Genomic DNA, 15,070 nt, shown 5'->3' with positions numbered 1-15,070 from the left:
ACGGGTATTTTAGAACAAGTCAAATGATTCTCCTGGCTTTACTGGCTGCACTGGCAGACAGAACCCTCAGCACAGGTAGACACATACATATGTTTAGGTGTTTATTTTGGAGCTGAATTCCATTTTATTTTTTTACAATGATGGCATTAATTAAACAACAACACACTGCATCATTAAAAATTAAAGAATGAAACAAGATTAAAAAGTAGAATTAAATTAGCTATTTTAATGGATTATTTTGTGTTGTAATGGTTTCCCTCCACAGCATAAGAGGCAGGAGATACACTGGTTACTCCAGAGCTCTGCAATTAACCTCCAGCTTGGCTGGTTCTATTCCCAGACATTGTGATACAAGTGTCTGCACTAGTGAGTCGTTGGAACAGTCTGTGGTATGAATCTGGCCTGTTCCAATGAGCACTTTCCCCAGGCAGCTTCCAGGCACAGCCCAGCAGCCGGCAGAGTCTGGGACCCGCACTCAGCAGGGAATCTGTATGCGGTCACCTTGTTTTGGAGGCTAAGATGAACAGACACTGGCTGTTCCACGCCACTTGGCTTCAGCACTCAGGAGTGTTCCCAACCACAGCTGATTTAACAACACGGACATGGCCTGGGAGCTTCTCTACAGGTGTTAGGTAAGAGGAAGGGAATTAACTCTGACTGAAGAGGTTCTAACAACTGTTTTCACAGACACAGAGTTTCACTGGAAATTAGATTTACTAAGTTGCTTAAGATTCCTATGGCTATTCCTAATATAGAAAAATTTTTGCACCTTTTTTCTTTCCTCCACTTTGGCACCGCTTGAATAACTGAGACCTTATTAAACAGGTCAAAGAAATACAAATCAGAACTATCCTTCCAAATTTCAAGTGAAGTATCTAACAAACATTAGTTCATTGAGTGGTTTCTTATTTCATTAGGTCCAGAAGTTACACTTCTTTATATATATATATATATATACACACACACACAGTTTTTTAAAAATCAAGACCCTTCCAGAATATGAACCATTTCAGAATCACAGTTCCCCAGGACGTATGAGGAACTGTCATATGTAGAACCTGATACAACACTCCAGAATCATAAGAAACTACTCAAAACCAACTGCTTATTCCTTGAGGTAGGAATGGTTCCACCTACTTCAGGTGATGCAACACACTGAAATAATGGCTTAAGATTATTCTTCATAATTTATATGTTGATTAAATGGTTCTCTACTGCTTAAAAGTCATATCCAGCTCCTACTGAGTTAATTTGAGAACATGCACTTTATGCTGAAAGGCAGCAGAAAAAAGGGCTGAGAACAGTGTGCTGTATCTCAAAGGCCTTGCTGAAAAGTGTAACTCAGTATTGGCACCAGTATGAATAAGAAATTTATTTGAACAATTATTTAGAAATACCCCTTGTTGTGCTGCCAAGATCTTACCACATATGTGAAACAAACAGAGCTTCCATAGTGCAAAATGCATTAACTTTAAAAAGGAAATAAATGTCAACCAAAGAGATTGTGGGTATAAAAGGCAAGCACTGAACATGGCGTGGTAAAACACAAAGAAACTGACAATCAGCTAAATGTCTGGAAGCATGCAAAAGAAGCAGCTGATTTGGATCAAAATAATGTCTAGAAACAACACCTCATGTTCTCAAATGCTAACAGATTTAATTTTAACATTGGCTTTGACAGCTGTCTTTTAGTATCTTGTAAAATCTCAGTAACTATTCAAAATTGTTAAAACCGAACTAAAGTACCCTCCCTTCCACCCCCATCTTCACAGCAGAACTGTTAAAGAATTTCTACTTTGACAAAACAACCCTCACTTAGAAGCTCTGCTGCATGATCTTTAATGAAGGATGCTGCCTCAAGTGAAATCACAAGTTTGTGTTAAATTCACTATCTTTTCACAGATTAAGCCTACATTTATTTGTTACAAATTAAATAAATAGAGTGAAACCTGTTAATAAATAAAATTCATACGATGGAAAGAATTCTGTCTGGTACTTCTTACAAAAAGAATTTTCTGTACACTTACTCTATCTCCACTTCAGTATGTCTCTTGTTCAGTCACATGCACAGACAGAAAGGCAATGTTCCTGACATATTTCAACCATATTTAAAATTCTTTTTATGCTTTCATTCACTGCTTTTATTCTGTAGTAGAGCAAATGTTAAGTGGTTTGTGATTCCAAATCATCTTGTTCCTGTTTTTCACTGCAAACTATAAAGTCTTCTACATTTCTTTACATCTTTCAACTGCTGTAAAACAGGGTTACAAATATTGAAGCAGACACAAAGCAGAAGGGAAACACTTTTGGGAAAGACCTTGAATGTTAGGTTCCAATATAGGAGTTAAAAATCAAGCCATTTTTATCACTTCAGACAGGAATCAAAGCCAACTCAGACACAGATGAGCCTAGATGGAACGAAGGACTGCCTTCCAGCATTGCTGTCTAAATACAGGCTGAGCTCCTCTTCAGCAACACCAGAGAGAGGAAAAATTGAAATCCAAGGTATTTACTGTGATCAAAGGCAGTTGGGTTTGGTGGGTTTTTTTGTTGTGGTTTTATTTGTTGTTTTTTAGGAGGTCTTTTGTGTATGTTTTCTGGTTTGGTTTTTTTTTTGTTTTGTTGGTTTTTTCTTTTGTTTTGTTTTTGTTTTTATTTTTGTGGGGTTTTTTTGTTTGTTTTGGTTTTTTTAAAAAATATTTTAAACATTAAATGGAATATGAGAAATGCCCATCTGGTGTGACAGCTTGACATTCAGGTTGGATAGTGACCGCACACTCTGTCCCATCATAAACTGTCACTGACATAGGTAACCACAAATCATGGTGATAACAGTTTCAAACTGAATTTTAATTTAAGGGGTTCCTCGTTTTCATAGTTTAAAAAGAATGGCAGTATGGGACACTTTGATTCAAGAACACCCAAAGTCAACTTCAGCAAATGTTTACACACCATTTCTTACCACCTCTTTTTAAAAAAAGTAAACTCTGACCTTTAAGAATTCTGTTTCATACTGAGACAAAAATTAATAATTACATGAAACCATAGAAAGCCTACAAATGGCTTATTAGAAAGTGCTCAGACAATATGAAAAGCAGTGCATTGTTGCTGCCTATCTTTCACATAGATCAGAAAGCTAATATAACTGAAAACCGGTGAATTTGCACCTTGCGTATGTTACAGTTTAACTGGTATCAAGGATACATTTAGCATATGGATATGTGTTTTTCAACAATGTCCGCCTAAACACATAATATGCCAATCTTAAAAGTAACATTTATCAATCCCTTACCACTCCACAGACTGGGAAAAATCTCCATAAAGACAAGAGGTATAGCAAACACAGAAATCCCGTGAAGCACAGAAATTCTAAGAAATCTAGTTTTGAGACCCAACTGCCAAATCTGAACCATCTTCAAACGTCTTTTCTCAGAAGAAACAAGACTTCTAGTCACACAATTAACATTTAAAAGGAAGTTGGTTATTTTCTGAATTTTGTTATTTTAGAACAGACAGACTTCCCTCGAGTTGATCTAAACATGAATATCAGGTTGTTCTTCCATTCTTGCAAAACCTTCCAGACATGATGGCTGGGTGATATATGCCAAAGAGGAACTGGAAACAAATTTGAAGTAATGAAAGAATGACTTTCTAGTTCCCTCTACATCTTGGCCACTTCTTATACTACTCTCCCATACAAATGTCACAAAAATATTAATATAGTGTGAAACTGTTTATACGTAGAATACACAAAACACTTTCTGTAAATCATCAGGAAAGTACAGGAAGCAAACTAAGATGCACTGAGCAGGACCCAAAGCCAGAAAAAGATCACTTTAAAATCTAATAGAATTATATAGTGAATTCTAATTTCATGTTCCTCCAACAGATAGAAATTTCTGCAGACATTAGCAAGTGTAGCAAACTGAGGTCTACTTTTCACACACATAGTATTTGGATTTAACAACAGGGTTTATTAATATCTAGATATATTTTCCATTGCATATCTGAGCTCTCTTTATAATGAAAGAGCAAGTTAAGTTTTACACATACCTGTAAGACACAAATATGCAGCTAAATACCGTTTTTCAAGGCCATCTTTATAGGTCTGCATCGCACCATAGATTGGAGGTAGAATGAAAATCAGGTTACTCACTGTGTTCCCTGTAGGAGAGAAACACAAAGCAGAGATTTAGAACGGGGTACTATGCACTTTAACTAAATCTAACAAAATTACATTCACTCATTAGAGACAGGTTCAACAGTTTTCATCCAGAAAGTGACCCAGCAAGACACCACTGTTCTCCATCCCTGGTGTAGCAGAACGTGTCCCTGCCCACAGCAAGGGGCTTGGAACTTGAAGGTTCCTTCCAACCCAAACCTTTCTAGGACTCTCTCCTACATTCTACACAATGCAAAGAAATTAAATGTCCTGCAGAGACCAGAGAAAGCAATAAAAGCCAGGAGCCCAGCTCTTGTACACTGATTTAGATTTGGCTTGTTTTTCTTTTCCCAACTGGGCTGACCTAAGCAAAAGTGCAATGAAATTCTGCAAAGTTTAAGTGAAACAAAAGGAAATGGTCCATCTCTCAACAGAAGGGATGCAGATTCAGCTTTTTCACTTAACCACAAATCATAATTTTGAGAATAGAGGTTATGTTATGGGAATTCAATGCCACACAGTTTGGAAAACGAGCAAATCTGTTAAAAAAAAGGCTTAGACAAAATAAACTGCACATTTTCACACACCATCAGTTAACTATATATAAAACTGAAATCTAATTTGCAAATATCCTAATGAAATATACAATTTATGAGGCTATGAAGACACCAAAACCCCTCTATTTCTGTATTTTTTATTCAGCAGAAAATGCCAGAAGCATTTCACATTCGAGAACAAGGAACAAGAGTGAGCAGATCCTTTCTGAATCACACCCCTAATTCAAGCAGCTATTTTTCAGGAGTCCTACTTGCCAAGATCCATCCAAAAGAAAAGCAAAACATACCAAAATATGTTAATATAATCCCAAGGTATTGCAGCACCTCTAAAAACAAAAATCCATACGTCACAATTTTAAAGAAAATTCATACTCAAATGGAAAAAAGGTTATTTCAGAACACATGTAGCAGAAGGGTACCTAGTTCCCTTGAACAAGGTAGCTCTTCTATATTCTCACAAAGTCATACAAATCTCACTTGGAGACAGCCTTCACAACCAGTTAAAAATCTCATCTGATTTTTATCAGAACTTCTTTAAATCACTTCCTTACTGATTTAACACCATATCCTGCCCAGCCACGAATTTCACCAAGTTATAACAAGTCAAATCAGATGTGCCAGAGGTCTCACTCTTCTAGTCAGCTCTGAAGTATGTTCCTCCATGTAAAAGAAGCACAGCTGAAAACAAAAATATTCTGTAAGGATATACAAGTTTATACCAATATAAAAGGCCTTTTTTGTGTTTAAATTGTTAGTGGAATCATTACTCTTTTACCATATTCCCACAGTGTTGCAATGGGTAGTAATTCACTTTCAACAGAGACCACGTTTGGAAGAAATTCACTCAAAAATGCTGTTGTGTGATACACTGACCATTGCCATGTCCTCCTGTAAACCAGGCAAACATGTCATTGAGCCTTGAAAACTAGAATAAAGGTTACATAGTCTGGATAGCGAAACTTCTGCTTTCTGAAGTAGTGCTCAACTATGCCCATTTTCAAGAGAAGTCAGTAGACATTATATAAATGTCACTGTTCAAGGTCACTTAGTTATGAAACTGTCAAAAGCCTGGCAAAAATTCAAATATGAAAATGCCAAACAAAAGAAATACCATGAGATGTTTATCCACAATTGGGAAGGCACATGACTGTGAAGAGAGTTGCAGTAGGATAACAAGCTTCAGATGGGTACAAGAATGCAGAAAACAGATTCTACTCTAGGAAAGGGAAGGGAAGGTTTCAACACTTCCTGTAAAGCTATAATTACATTAAATTATTGAAAATTTATGAGCATTTAATCTGGGAACATCTTGCTGAGAGAGGAAATACCATAGACCTAATCTAGCTGTACATTCCTGCCACTCCTCTGCACTTTTTGGCCCATATTATTCAGAACATTTGCAGCATGGATTAGGCAAGCCTATCTGCAAACATACTTATTGAAAGTTGTGTGCATTTTTTTAAAAGGGGAAATGGGGGCAGGGGAACAATAAAGTCCTCTGGCATGCTGCTAGCAAAATTACTGTTTTTCAAGAACAAAAACTCCAAGGCCTCTTGCAAACCCAGGTCCCCAGGAATGCATATTTCATAAAAGTCTAGCTAGTCTTTACAGGATTATCCTCACACAGAATAGCTTACAAATTCATTAAAAGGGATTTTTACTAATTCCACCAAAAAATGGCAGTGGGATATGCACAGAGATTAGCAAAGAATACCAAGAAAGAAGAAAAAGGTGACACAATGCAGACCCATAACTCTACAGTTATTTAACAAACAAGGAAGTGAAACAGTTATTTAACAAACAAGGAGGTTGAAAATGGGAAAATAGTTCAAACTGTAAAAAAAAAATAAAAATTTCATCTTTTTTCACTAAATTTCCTGTTTTTAAAACAGGGGAAACATAATGCAGCAGAGCTCCATGGGAAAACCAGTGAATGAAGAAATTGCAACTAAAGCACGAGGCAAAATATATGTAAAATAATTAAAGAAGAAATTATTGGTTGTGCCTATAAGAAATAGGGTACATCAGAAATTTGACAAATGCACATGGATAGACCTGAGCTTAACTCCGTACAGCATTCTTATATTTCACTACTGGATTCCTTGAATGCTGGTCCAGGGAGTGACCTAACTTTTCTTTAGCGACCAAAGACTGCTTCTCAACATTTTATCTTCAACACGTCCATCAAAAGAAAGGCAAACCACATTATCTAGGGGAAAAATGAAAGAACTTGCAGACTGAAATTACAAGAACAGGATTAAATATGATTCACACCTTCCAATGTGAATATGAATCCTTATTCCATATGTAGAATTAATCTATTTGAAGAGGTAGAAAAGTGAATTTAGACTGAATGGTAACTGACCATAAACCATCACTGTATGCACCAAACCCCTTAAATTTATTTCCAATAGAGGCAGTGAAAATAGTTATGTCTTCATGCAAGTCAACAGAGGAGCACACTGTTCTCTAGTTATCGATAAAAGAAAAGAGAAAGCTCATCAGGTGCAAAGAAGCTCCACTCAGATGGGAGTGATGAATGGCAGCTTATAATTTCAGAAGGGACAAAAATTGCTCAGCTCACTGAACAAAACAACGGCTGGATGGAACAAGACTGTGCTCTGTAAAGACATCATTTGTCAACGCCAGTGACAAAAGGGAGCTGTTTGAACTGAAGGGTAATACTGACAATGACTAATAGATATAAACTAACCCTAAATAAATTCAGGCTAGAATAAAGAGGAAAGCTTCCCTTTAGAGAGGAAATATTTACAACTGCTTCCCAATGGAAATGCGCAGCACGAGGAAACGGCTTTCAGAGTGGAGCTCAGGAAGCTCCACAATCAGATTACATGCTGCAGTAGCCTACCAGAGTACTAAACCAGACCATGTCCACAAAGATTATACATGGTACTAATACAGGGCTAAATTAAGGTCTAATCATGATAATGTGACTGACTGCACAAATTTCCATACAAGTCTTTCAAGACTGTTTTAATGCAAATCATTGTTTCAAAGTAATGTTTTATTCATTGAGAGAATGCCATAAGGTCCCAGAACAAAATCAAATTTATGCAAAACATCTTTTCAACAAGTATGAGCGTTAAACCACACCTGCTTCCCATTCCACAAATACAGCAGCAAAACCTGATAAGTCTTTTTCTTATGTACATTCACAGTCATCTTTAGGCCCTAAGAAATATGTGTACTATCATTAACACACAAAGGTCTGTATAAAGACTGACCACAAATACAAACAAAAATAACTTAAAAAGGGAAATAGTTTCTACAGGCAGACCCAGGTACAATATACAGCTTACTGTTGCACAGTCATTGCAAGCACAGTTAGGAATGACCTTTCATAAAATTTCTATTTTTCAAAATATGTAGTTAGTTCCACACTAGAAAGTAAGTGCTACAATAAATTTGGATGAAGAGTCAAAAGAGGAAAAAAAACCTGTGAGGTTGCAAATAAGCTGTAAAAGATCGTGGTCATAAAGGAATAATAAACAGGATGCAAGAACATAAGGAAAAATGCTGGGAGTTAGAATAAAGATGCTGGTTTTGGTGAGGAAGGAAAAGTGCTATCATAAAAAAGAAGCAAAAAATATCATGTTCAACTTTTGACAACGTGATCAGTGTGATTTAGCCTGTGTTGAGATGTTTTCTCCTATGTTTGTATACAGAATGACAGCAAGATTCACTAAGCACAAGGATCTTTTCAAATTTTAAAATGTTCTTGCTCTGTCAAACAAATTAAGACTTTTCACTTTCTTATGGTTTTTAAAAGACTCAAACCAATAGAAATAAATGTTTCAGAGACAAAAGAAGAAAACGTTTGCTGTTTAAAAAGTTGACTATACACAAAGAGCTCATTTAATATCAGGACTAACGAACACAACATTCACCACAGTAAGATTTTTCATTATAGTACAATTTTTGCATCCCACTGTGAAACAGGAGAAAGGTATGTATTTTAGAAAATAGCAGCCACTTTCCTAAGTTGCAATAGAATCAAAGTATCCCTTTAAGTAAACACATAAGCAAACAAACAAAGTTTTGGGGCTGAAAACATCAAATTCATTGTCTGGATATCATGGTGCTCTGCACAGTCAATTCCTGAATCATGTAGCTTTATCTTTTTACATCACTGCAGGAAGAAATTAAAAATAATTATAAAAAACAAGCCTGTCAGATGGCATCATGTAGAACTTGATTCATCCTTCTATCTGCTTTCAGATATAAGGAATTCTATTTCATAGTTTTGTTTCTGGAATCACCTCACGCAGTTCTGGTGCAAACTACAGCTCATTATTAGAGGGTTCAGCAAGTTTCAAGAAATTGTAAAGCAATGCAATTCAGGCACATTTGAGAGCATAACCATCTACCATGAGGTATGCTCTCTGCTCAGAAGAACCAACTACACAGAACCACCTGGTTTGGCCACTAACTTCAACCTCGCGCTGTTTCCACTTACAGCTTATCACCAGGAGGGCAGAGCAGCAATTAGATTTTCACTTCCACCAGCCAGTTTTAATACATTCCACTTCAAATTCTACAATAACTGCACTTCAGAGTGTCAGGAAATGAAAACTGCTGTTTCCATTTGATATTTCAGAAGGACCTCAAGGGGAGAAAACCAAGTCATCCCAACAGGAATTTTGCCAATTTGTAATTACTGGACTGCCTACTTGCTAATGTGCATGAAGGATCAATATAAACTTCCTGTCACTTACTGAAATACAACACAGTGTTACTGCAGGCTGGAACACAGCACCAATGCTGATTTAGAAATAAAAATTATAAAATAAATTTAAAAAAATGGGAGCATGGGGTATTTTTTTTTAAGCTACAAGATCCATTTCTTATGTTGTGTAATTCTTGTTTCCAAATACTAAACTAGCCTTAATTTTGTTTACTGGGACATGAACTGAACTTCAGCAATTCAGCTGCAACTTGTACTGGCTACCACATTTCTAATAACCAAATGGGAAAAATACTAAAGGAAACAAATACTGAAGGAACTAGTGAACTGTATAAGCTGTGTAAGAAAGCTTCCTGAAGAACTATAAAAATGAGTACACATAAATAACAACACAAATCAATAGATCTTTACTGAGACTACTAGATCTTCCTCGGTATTTAAAATAATATCAGAAATCTATGGAGCAAGTTCACGTAGATCATAGGAATAATAAAACTGAAAGACAGATAAAACAGCACAGAAAAATGTAATGAAGTACATTACCAAAGAATGCTGCATTAATTTATCTCTGTATAGAAACTGTCATACTATTATGAGAAAAACTGTAAGGCATAAATAAGAGGGAGGGACTAGATACAACAACTAGGAGTACTACACAGGAAAAGGAAGACCTGAAAAGGGAAAGAATGGCTACCTAAATCTCAGCCAGGAGCTACAAGAAAGCAACATGGAATCCAAAGGATTTGTACGGGGGAAGTTTTGAAAATAAATCTTATTTGCATTACTAAAGAAGAGCATTCTGATGAGCACTAACAGGCTGAACCAAGGAAAAGAGAAGTTTCAGTAGGACATCTAGAAATCTAGCATCTGGCAGCAGCAACATCTTCCAAAAGAAACCATGAATCCTGGGAGAGTTTCAAACAGAATGCTCTGCAAGACACATGAAGGAAACAATGCACCGTGGGTGAAGAGAGGTGGCAAACAAGGTAGGAACACAGGCTCCTTCCCAAGGCCAGCACCAACTCAGATGCATACCACTGCTGTGAGCACACGGCGTTCCAGTCGCACGTGTCTCAGCCCAGCAGCAGAGCTGCTTCCAGTAAGTCCAAGTGCTGGGACAAGGCCAAAAAAACTGAAGGCAACATTGCTGATGGCCAGCTGGAAGGTTTAAGAGTTTAAAGTCAGAATGCAAGGCAGCGCTTCTAGACCTTCTAGGCTGCTTCTCCCTCGCTGAGCCTCCATTTCTCCAGGATAGCACAGCACAGATATGTAAGTAGATATCCTTCTGAAGAGATAAACCATTGCAGTGATATATTGGATTGGGGAGGGGTAAAGAGGCAATTTCAGGAAAAAAAATTAATTATTAACAATACAATTTGATTTTTATTTCCAGTGCACATGTATAAGTGGTTCCAACATGCTGTGTCAAGTGATACATTCCAATTTATGGTTTTACACACTTTATAGTCCAGCTGCAGAATTCATTCCCTTGGTATTCATCATACTAGTCCAGCTAATATTTTTAGATGGTTTTAGTCTGATTACACTATTTCATGTTACACTTGTGTTCTTCAAAACAATCAAAAGGTATTTAGAAGAGAAAGCTCTCGACACTGCTGACTAACAAAACACACACAAGTAAGCTCAGTTCAAACCTGTAAAGTGGGTGTATTTTCTTATGCACAAGCCTCTTCGGAATGCACATCCTACAAAAGCCCTTATTATAAACTGTTTCTAAATTGCCCTAGGTTACAATTAAGATATCCTTTTCCTTACCCTCATCTCTGCAAACTACTACTGTATAGTAAAGGCATTCGAAAGCTACAACCTAACAAGACTATACTAACACTGGCTCTGCTTCTTATGTAAATTATACTAAAAAAAAAAAGAGAGAAAGCTAATACTTAAATTCATTTTTTTAAAGCTCCACTTGTTTCTTCACAAGAAAACAATACCCTTGAAGATACCCTTGCAATCCCAGAAATAGAACAGTTGTGTTTATAGTGCAAATTTAAATTTAGACAGTGAAACATTTATTGCGGGGGTAAATAAATTTTTGCTCTTTCCCCTCAAATCTAAAACACACTGGTCACCTATTTAGTCCTCTTTAATTCAGGGTCTAAGCAACCCCAGTCTTCTGTCTCAATATCCTTGCAAGACAGGCTGGATAAAGCTGCCTGAATCACCAAGAAACCTGTATAAAAATGAAGTCAGGACCTTCAAACACCGAAGTGTTCCTCTAGCCACTTGACCATCCTCAGACACCACAATAAAATTGAATGAGTTCACCACACCACTTCTCGTAAGTAAAGCTGCAAAGTCACAGTAAGAGCTGGGTACTTTCCAGAAACAATGTTTTTGTTACCAATTCTCATGGTTAGCACAATGAACTTCTCCTCCTGGAATTCTTAAAGGCTATCACAAGTGAAGAAAAAGTGCCTAAAGCCCCAGAACTTGCACCGAATTTTTTTTTTTTTTTGAGGAAGGCTGACTTCTGATTTTTTCTGAGGGATCTGTCTCAAAACTTTTCATGAGTGAAGTCTGAGATCAGCATAAACTGCTCTTCCCCAGAAGAGCATTAGAAGGGCAGATTAAAATGTGGAGGACCAGCTGTGAAGTTTAACAGATAATTATGAAAGCAATTGCAATGAAAATATTCTGAGGTGATAGGCCAGAATAAGGATAGCTACAACACCTAAACTAAAAAGACAAGTACTGTCTTCTCTTTTGAAGCCTATTATCTTACTGTAGTATGTTTATCACACCAATGCCTGTCACAAGTGCAGGGCATGGTGGAACATTAATAAATGGTTTTTGCATTTTGAATATACCATTACCTGAAAATAACAGTATTTAGAAACATAATAATAAAGATGAAAGAATCTATTCATGATCATTTTTTTTTTGAGACTGCAGAAAGTAGCTTGGAAAAATATGATAGTACACACCTTCTTTACAGGACATTTTATTCCCAATCCAAGAAATTCACAATTAACCACACTGCAAGAAATAAACTGGCATTACAGCCAGATGCTATGCCATCCTGTCATATTTTAATATTGCTTTCCTAGGTATGGGAAATCACATGCAAAAGAAAGCATAATTTCTCTAATAAGCATGAATCTAAGATGATAGCAAGCACACCAATTACTTTGAAGTACACCTGGAAGGATTTTGAAAGCCAATTTAAAGTAAAAACAGTTGACATAGGCAGATCATTTGAAATACCAATCTAGAAAGCTCGCTAAAAGCAAGTGCTTACATCTGGAAAATGCAATCAAAGTCTAAAGAGATTAGGCTGAGATGATGTAAAGTTAGAATACTACATGCAATAAGCTTGTTGCTGAAGGGCAGATTTACTTCTTTTCTATCCTTTACTGGAAAACAAAATAAAACCTATTTTAAATGTTATTTTAAGGCAGGTTGATGATGTCAGACTGGAAGGAAATAACAGACATGGAGATTACTGTTCAGCCCCTGCTAAAACTAAGCAGTGACCAATATATTACACTGATCATCCATGTAACTTTCATCATTCTTAACTCCTTCCAGCCATTCTTCTCCTATGGTGGCGTCAGCATCCTGGCTTCCTGTTTAGTGTCTGCACCAAATCCTTTAAGCCTAAGGGTCTGTCCAGAGTAACAAGCGCAGATTTTAGCAGCTGATAGCTTCGAGCTACCAAGTACATCCAACCCAGCATCTGTCAGTCCTCACTACAACAGAAAAAACAATTTGAGGCATGGAAGCTGTGGGTATCAGCCCAGAGGCTATGGTAGGACTGTCCCAGGCACTATGCAGTGACAGAGGAGAGCTGAGCCTTAGGGGAGCCCAGCATGCTCACGGGATGGTGAGCAGCGGGAGAAGCCAGTGCTTCTCTCCAGGTATTTGTAGCTTTAGCTCGGGTAGTCCATCTTCAACATCCAAATCCTCTCACTCTCTTTCTTTTCTTACTATCAATACGGATTTCCCCTGGGTGTCCAGAACAATTAAAGCCTTTTCTACTAACAACTCATGCCATTCTTTTGCCCTACTTGGATGGCAGGAAATTAAAGGTGAAATACTACATGACAAGTGTAGGAGAACACATGAGGATAATGAAACCGGTCAGCAACCACAGCCTGATTCAGACACGCCACAGTCACGCAAATACTGATTGGTGACATTCACCCTCTTATCATCAGTAGTAATAAAAAATTCCTTCTGCAAATAACCATCTTTTTTTTTTTTTTTTCAGGGCTGCCTTAAATGAAAAACCCTAAGGCTACCTGGAGCATGTGATGGCAACTGGTCACAGAAATGACCCAGAATCATCATCTTCACTCCTAAATATCTAACTTTATCGCTTTTATGTAGGTACTTCATTTCTCCAAAGTCTTCATAACTTTTCCAGTTCACATAACAACCTCCAGCAAAAACTTTCAAAAGTACCCAATTAATTCAATAATGCAAGAATCGAAGGTTGTCACTCCTAGTCTACAACTAACTCCAAGTGTATTCTTCAGTCACTGTCTAATTATCATTTCAAGACAACCTTCTTGTTCATGCTTGAAAAATGAAAAAAAAAATATTAGCAATCATTTATCATCCACAAATCTTGGCAAAAGCTATTTATCTGGAGGGGAAACGAAGCTTCTCCACAGAGACAGTAAGATCAAATCCCATATCTTAAGTATTTCACGGTCTAAACTAAATAAAGGAAGAGATATAAAATACATTGAAGGTTCCAACTTTAAACACTATCTTTTTGTTAAAAACATAAATTAATATAAGTACCTACACAATAATAGTTCATAAGGTGGGGGGCAGGAATTTGGGCAGAAATCTGTTTTACTGAATAAGATACAAAATAGTTGAAAACCATATACAAATTAACCATGTTACCAACAGAAATGTGGCCCAAAGGCTGGCAGAGGAAATCTTCCAGAGGAAACGCCTGAGACAATTGTAGAAAAAAAAATAATACAGAAGTCAAGTGGAAATCAGCATGGAAGAGCTTGGAAGGAAATGCGCTCAAGAAACGGAAATTGTTTTACAGTATTTCTCTGCAGCCCAGAGTAAAGGGGAAAAAAAGGACATGAAACATTAAATTGGGATAGACTCAAAAGAGTTTCAGCATTTCAGTACTGTACTGATGTTAAGCATTGTGCACAGAAGAATGTATTCTGAGGAGCCTTCCAGGATTGTAAAACTTGGGCCTTGAAAGATTTAACAGCCACCAAAACTCTGAGTGAAAAGCAACTGTGGTATCACAGATCACAAAGGCATAGCAGTTTGTTTAAGTGAATGAAAACAACATCTGCTGTATGATTTCACTACCACAGTGCATTTCTCTGCTGCTTTCCAAGGCATTGACACAATTCAATTGAACTGATTCTTAGAGACACACTCTACTCACCAGTAGTACAAACCAGCAATGATCCTCTGGATCTTTTCTAAAGAAAGCCCTGAACTTCCACACTGCTACTATAGCAGCAGCTTATGGAGATAGCATTAAACTGGTATGAATAGAAGCACATTGTTAACATTTTTGCTACTAAACTGAAAAAATAAAGCAGAAAGTTTTGTTTCTCTGATTTTCCAGGCAGTTTACTCATACACTGGGGTCAGCACATTGTGTATAGTTTATTCTTTCTGCTTATACAGCTC

The 15,070-nt window shown here is 37.0% G+C and overlaps 1 protein-coding gene across 2 annotated transcripts in view; it reads right to left on the bottom strand.

The window, feature by feature from the left end:
- ACER3 (alkaline ceramidase 3) overlaps positions 1–15,070 on the bottom strand; it is a 56,177-nt gene that overhangs the window by 32,837 nt on the left and 8,270 nt on the right. For both annotated transcript variants that reach the window (XM_041414080.1, XM_041414081.1), the window contains exon 2: positions 4,054–4,164. In XM_041414080.1, coding sequence (XP_041270014.1) covers positions 4,054–4,164 — 111 coding nt within the window. The remainder of the gene's footprint in view (positions 1–4,053; positions 4,165–15,070) is intronic.

Source organism: Onychostruthus taczanowskii, unplaced genomic scaffold (assembly GCF_017590055.1).
Source record: "Onychostruthus taczanowskii isolate IOZ18803 unplaced genomic scaffold, ASM1759005v1 scaffold44, whole genome shotgun sequence".
Classification (NCBI taxonomy): domain Eukaryota; kingdom Metazoa; phylum Chordata; class Aves; order Passeriformes; family Passeridae; genus Onychostruthus; species Onychostruthus taczanowskii.
Note: the sequence above shows the minus strand (reverse complement) of the source record. Positions and strands in the feature narration are given on the sequence as shown.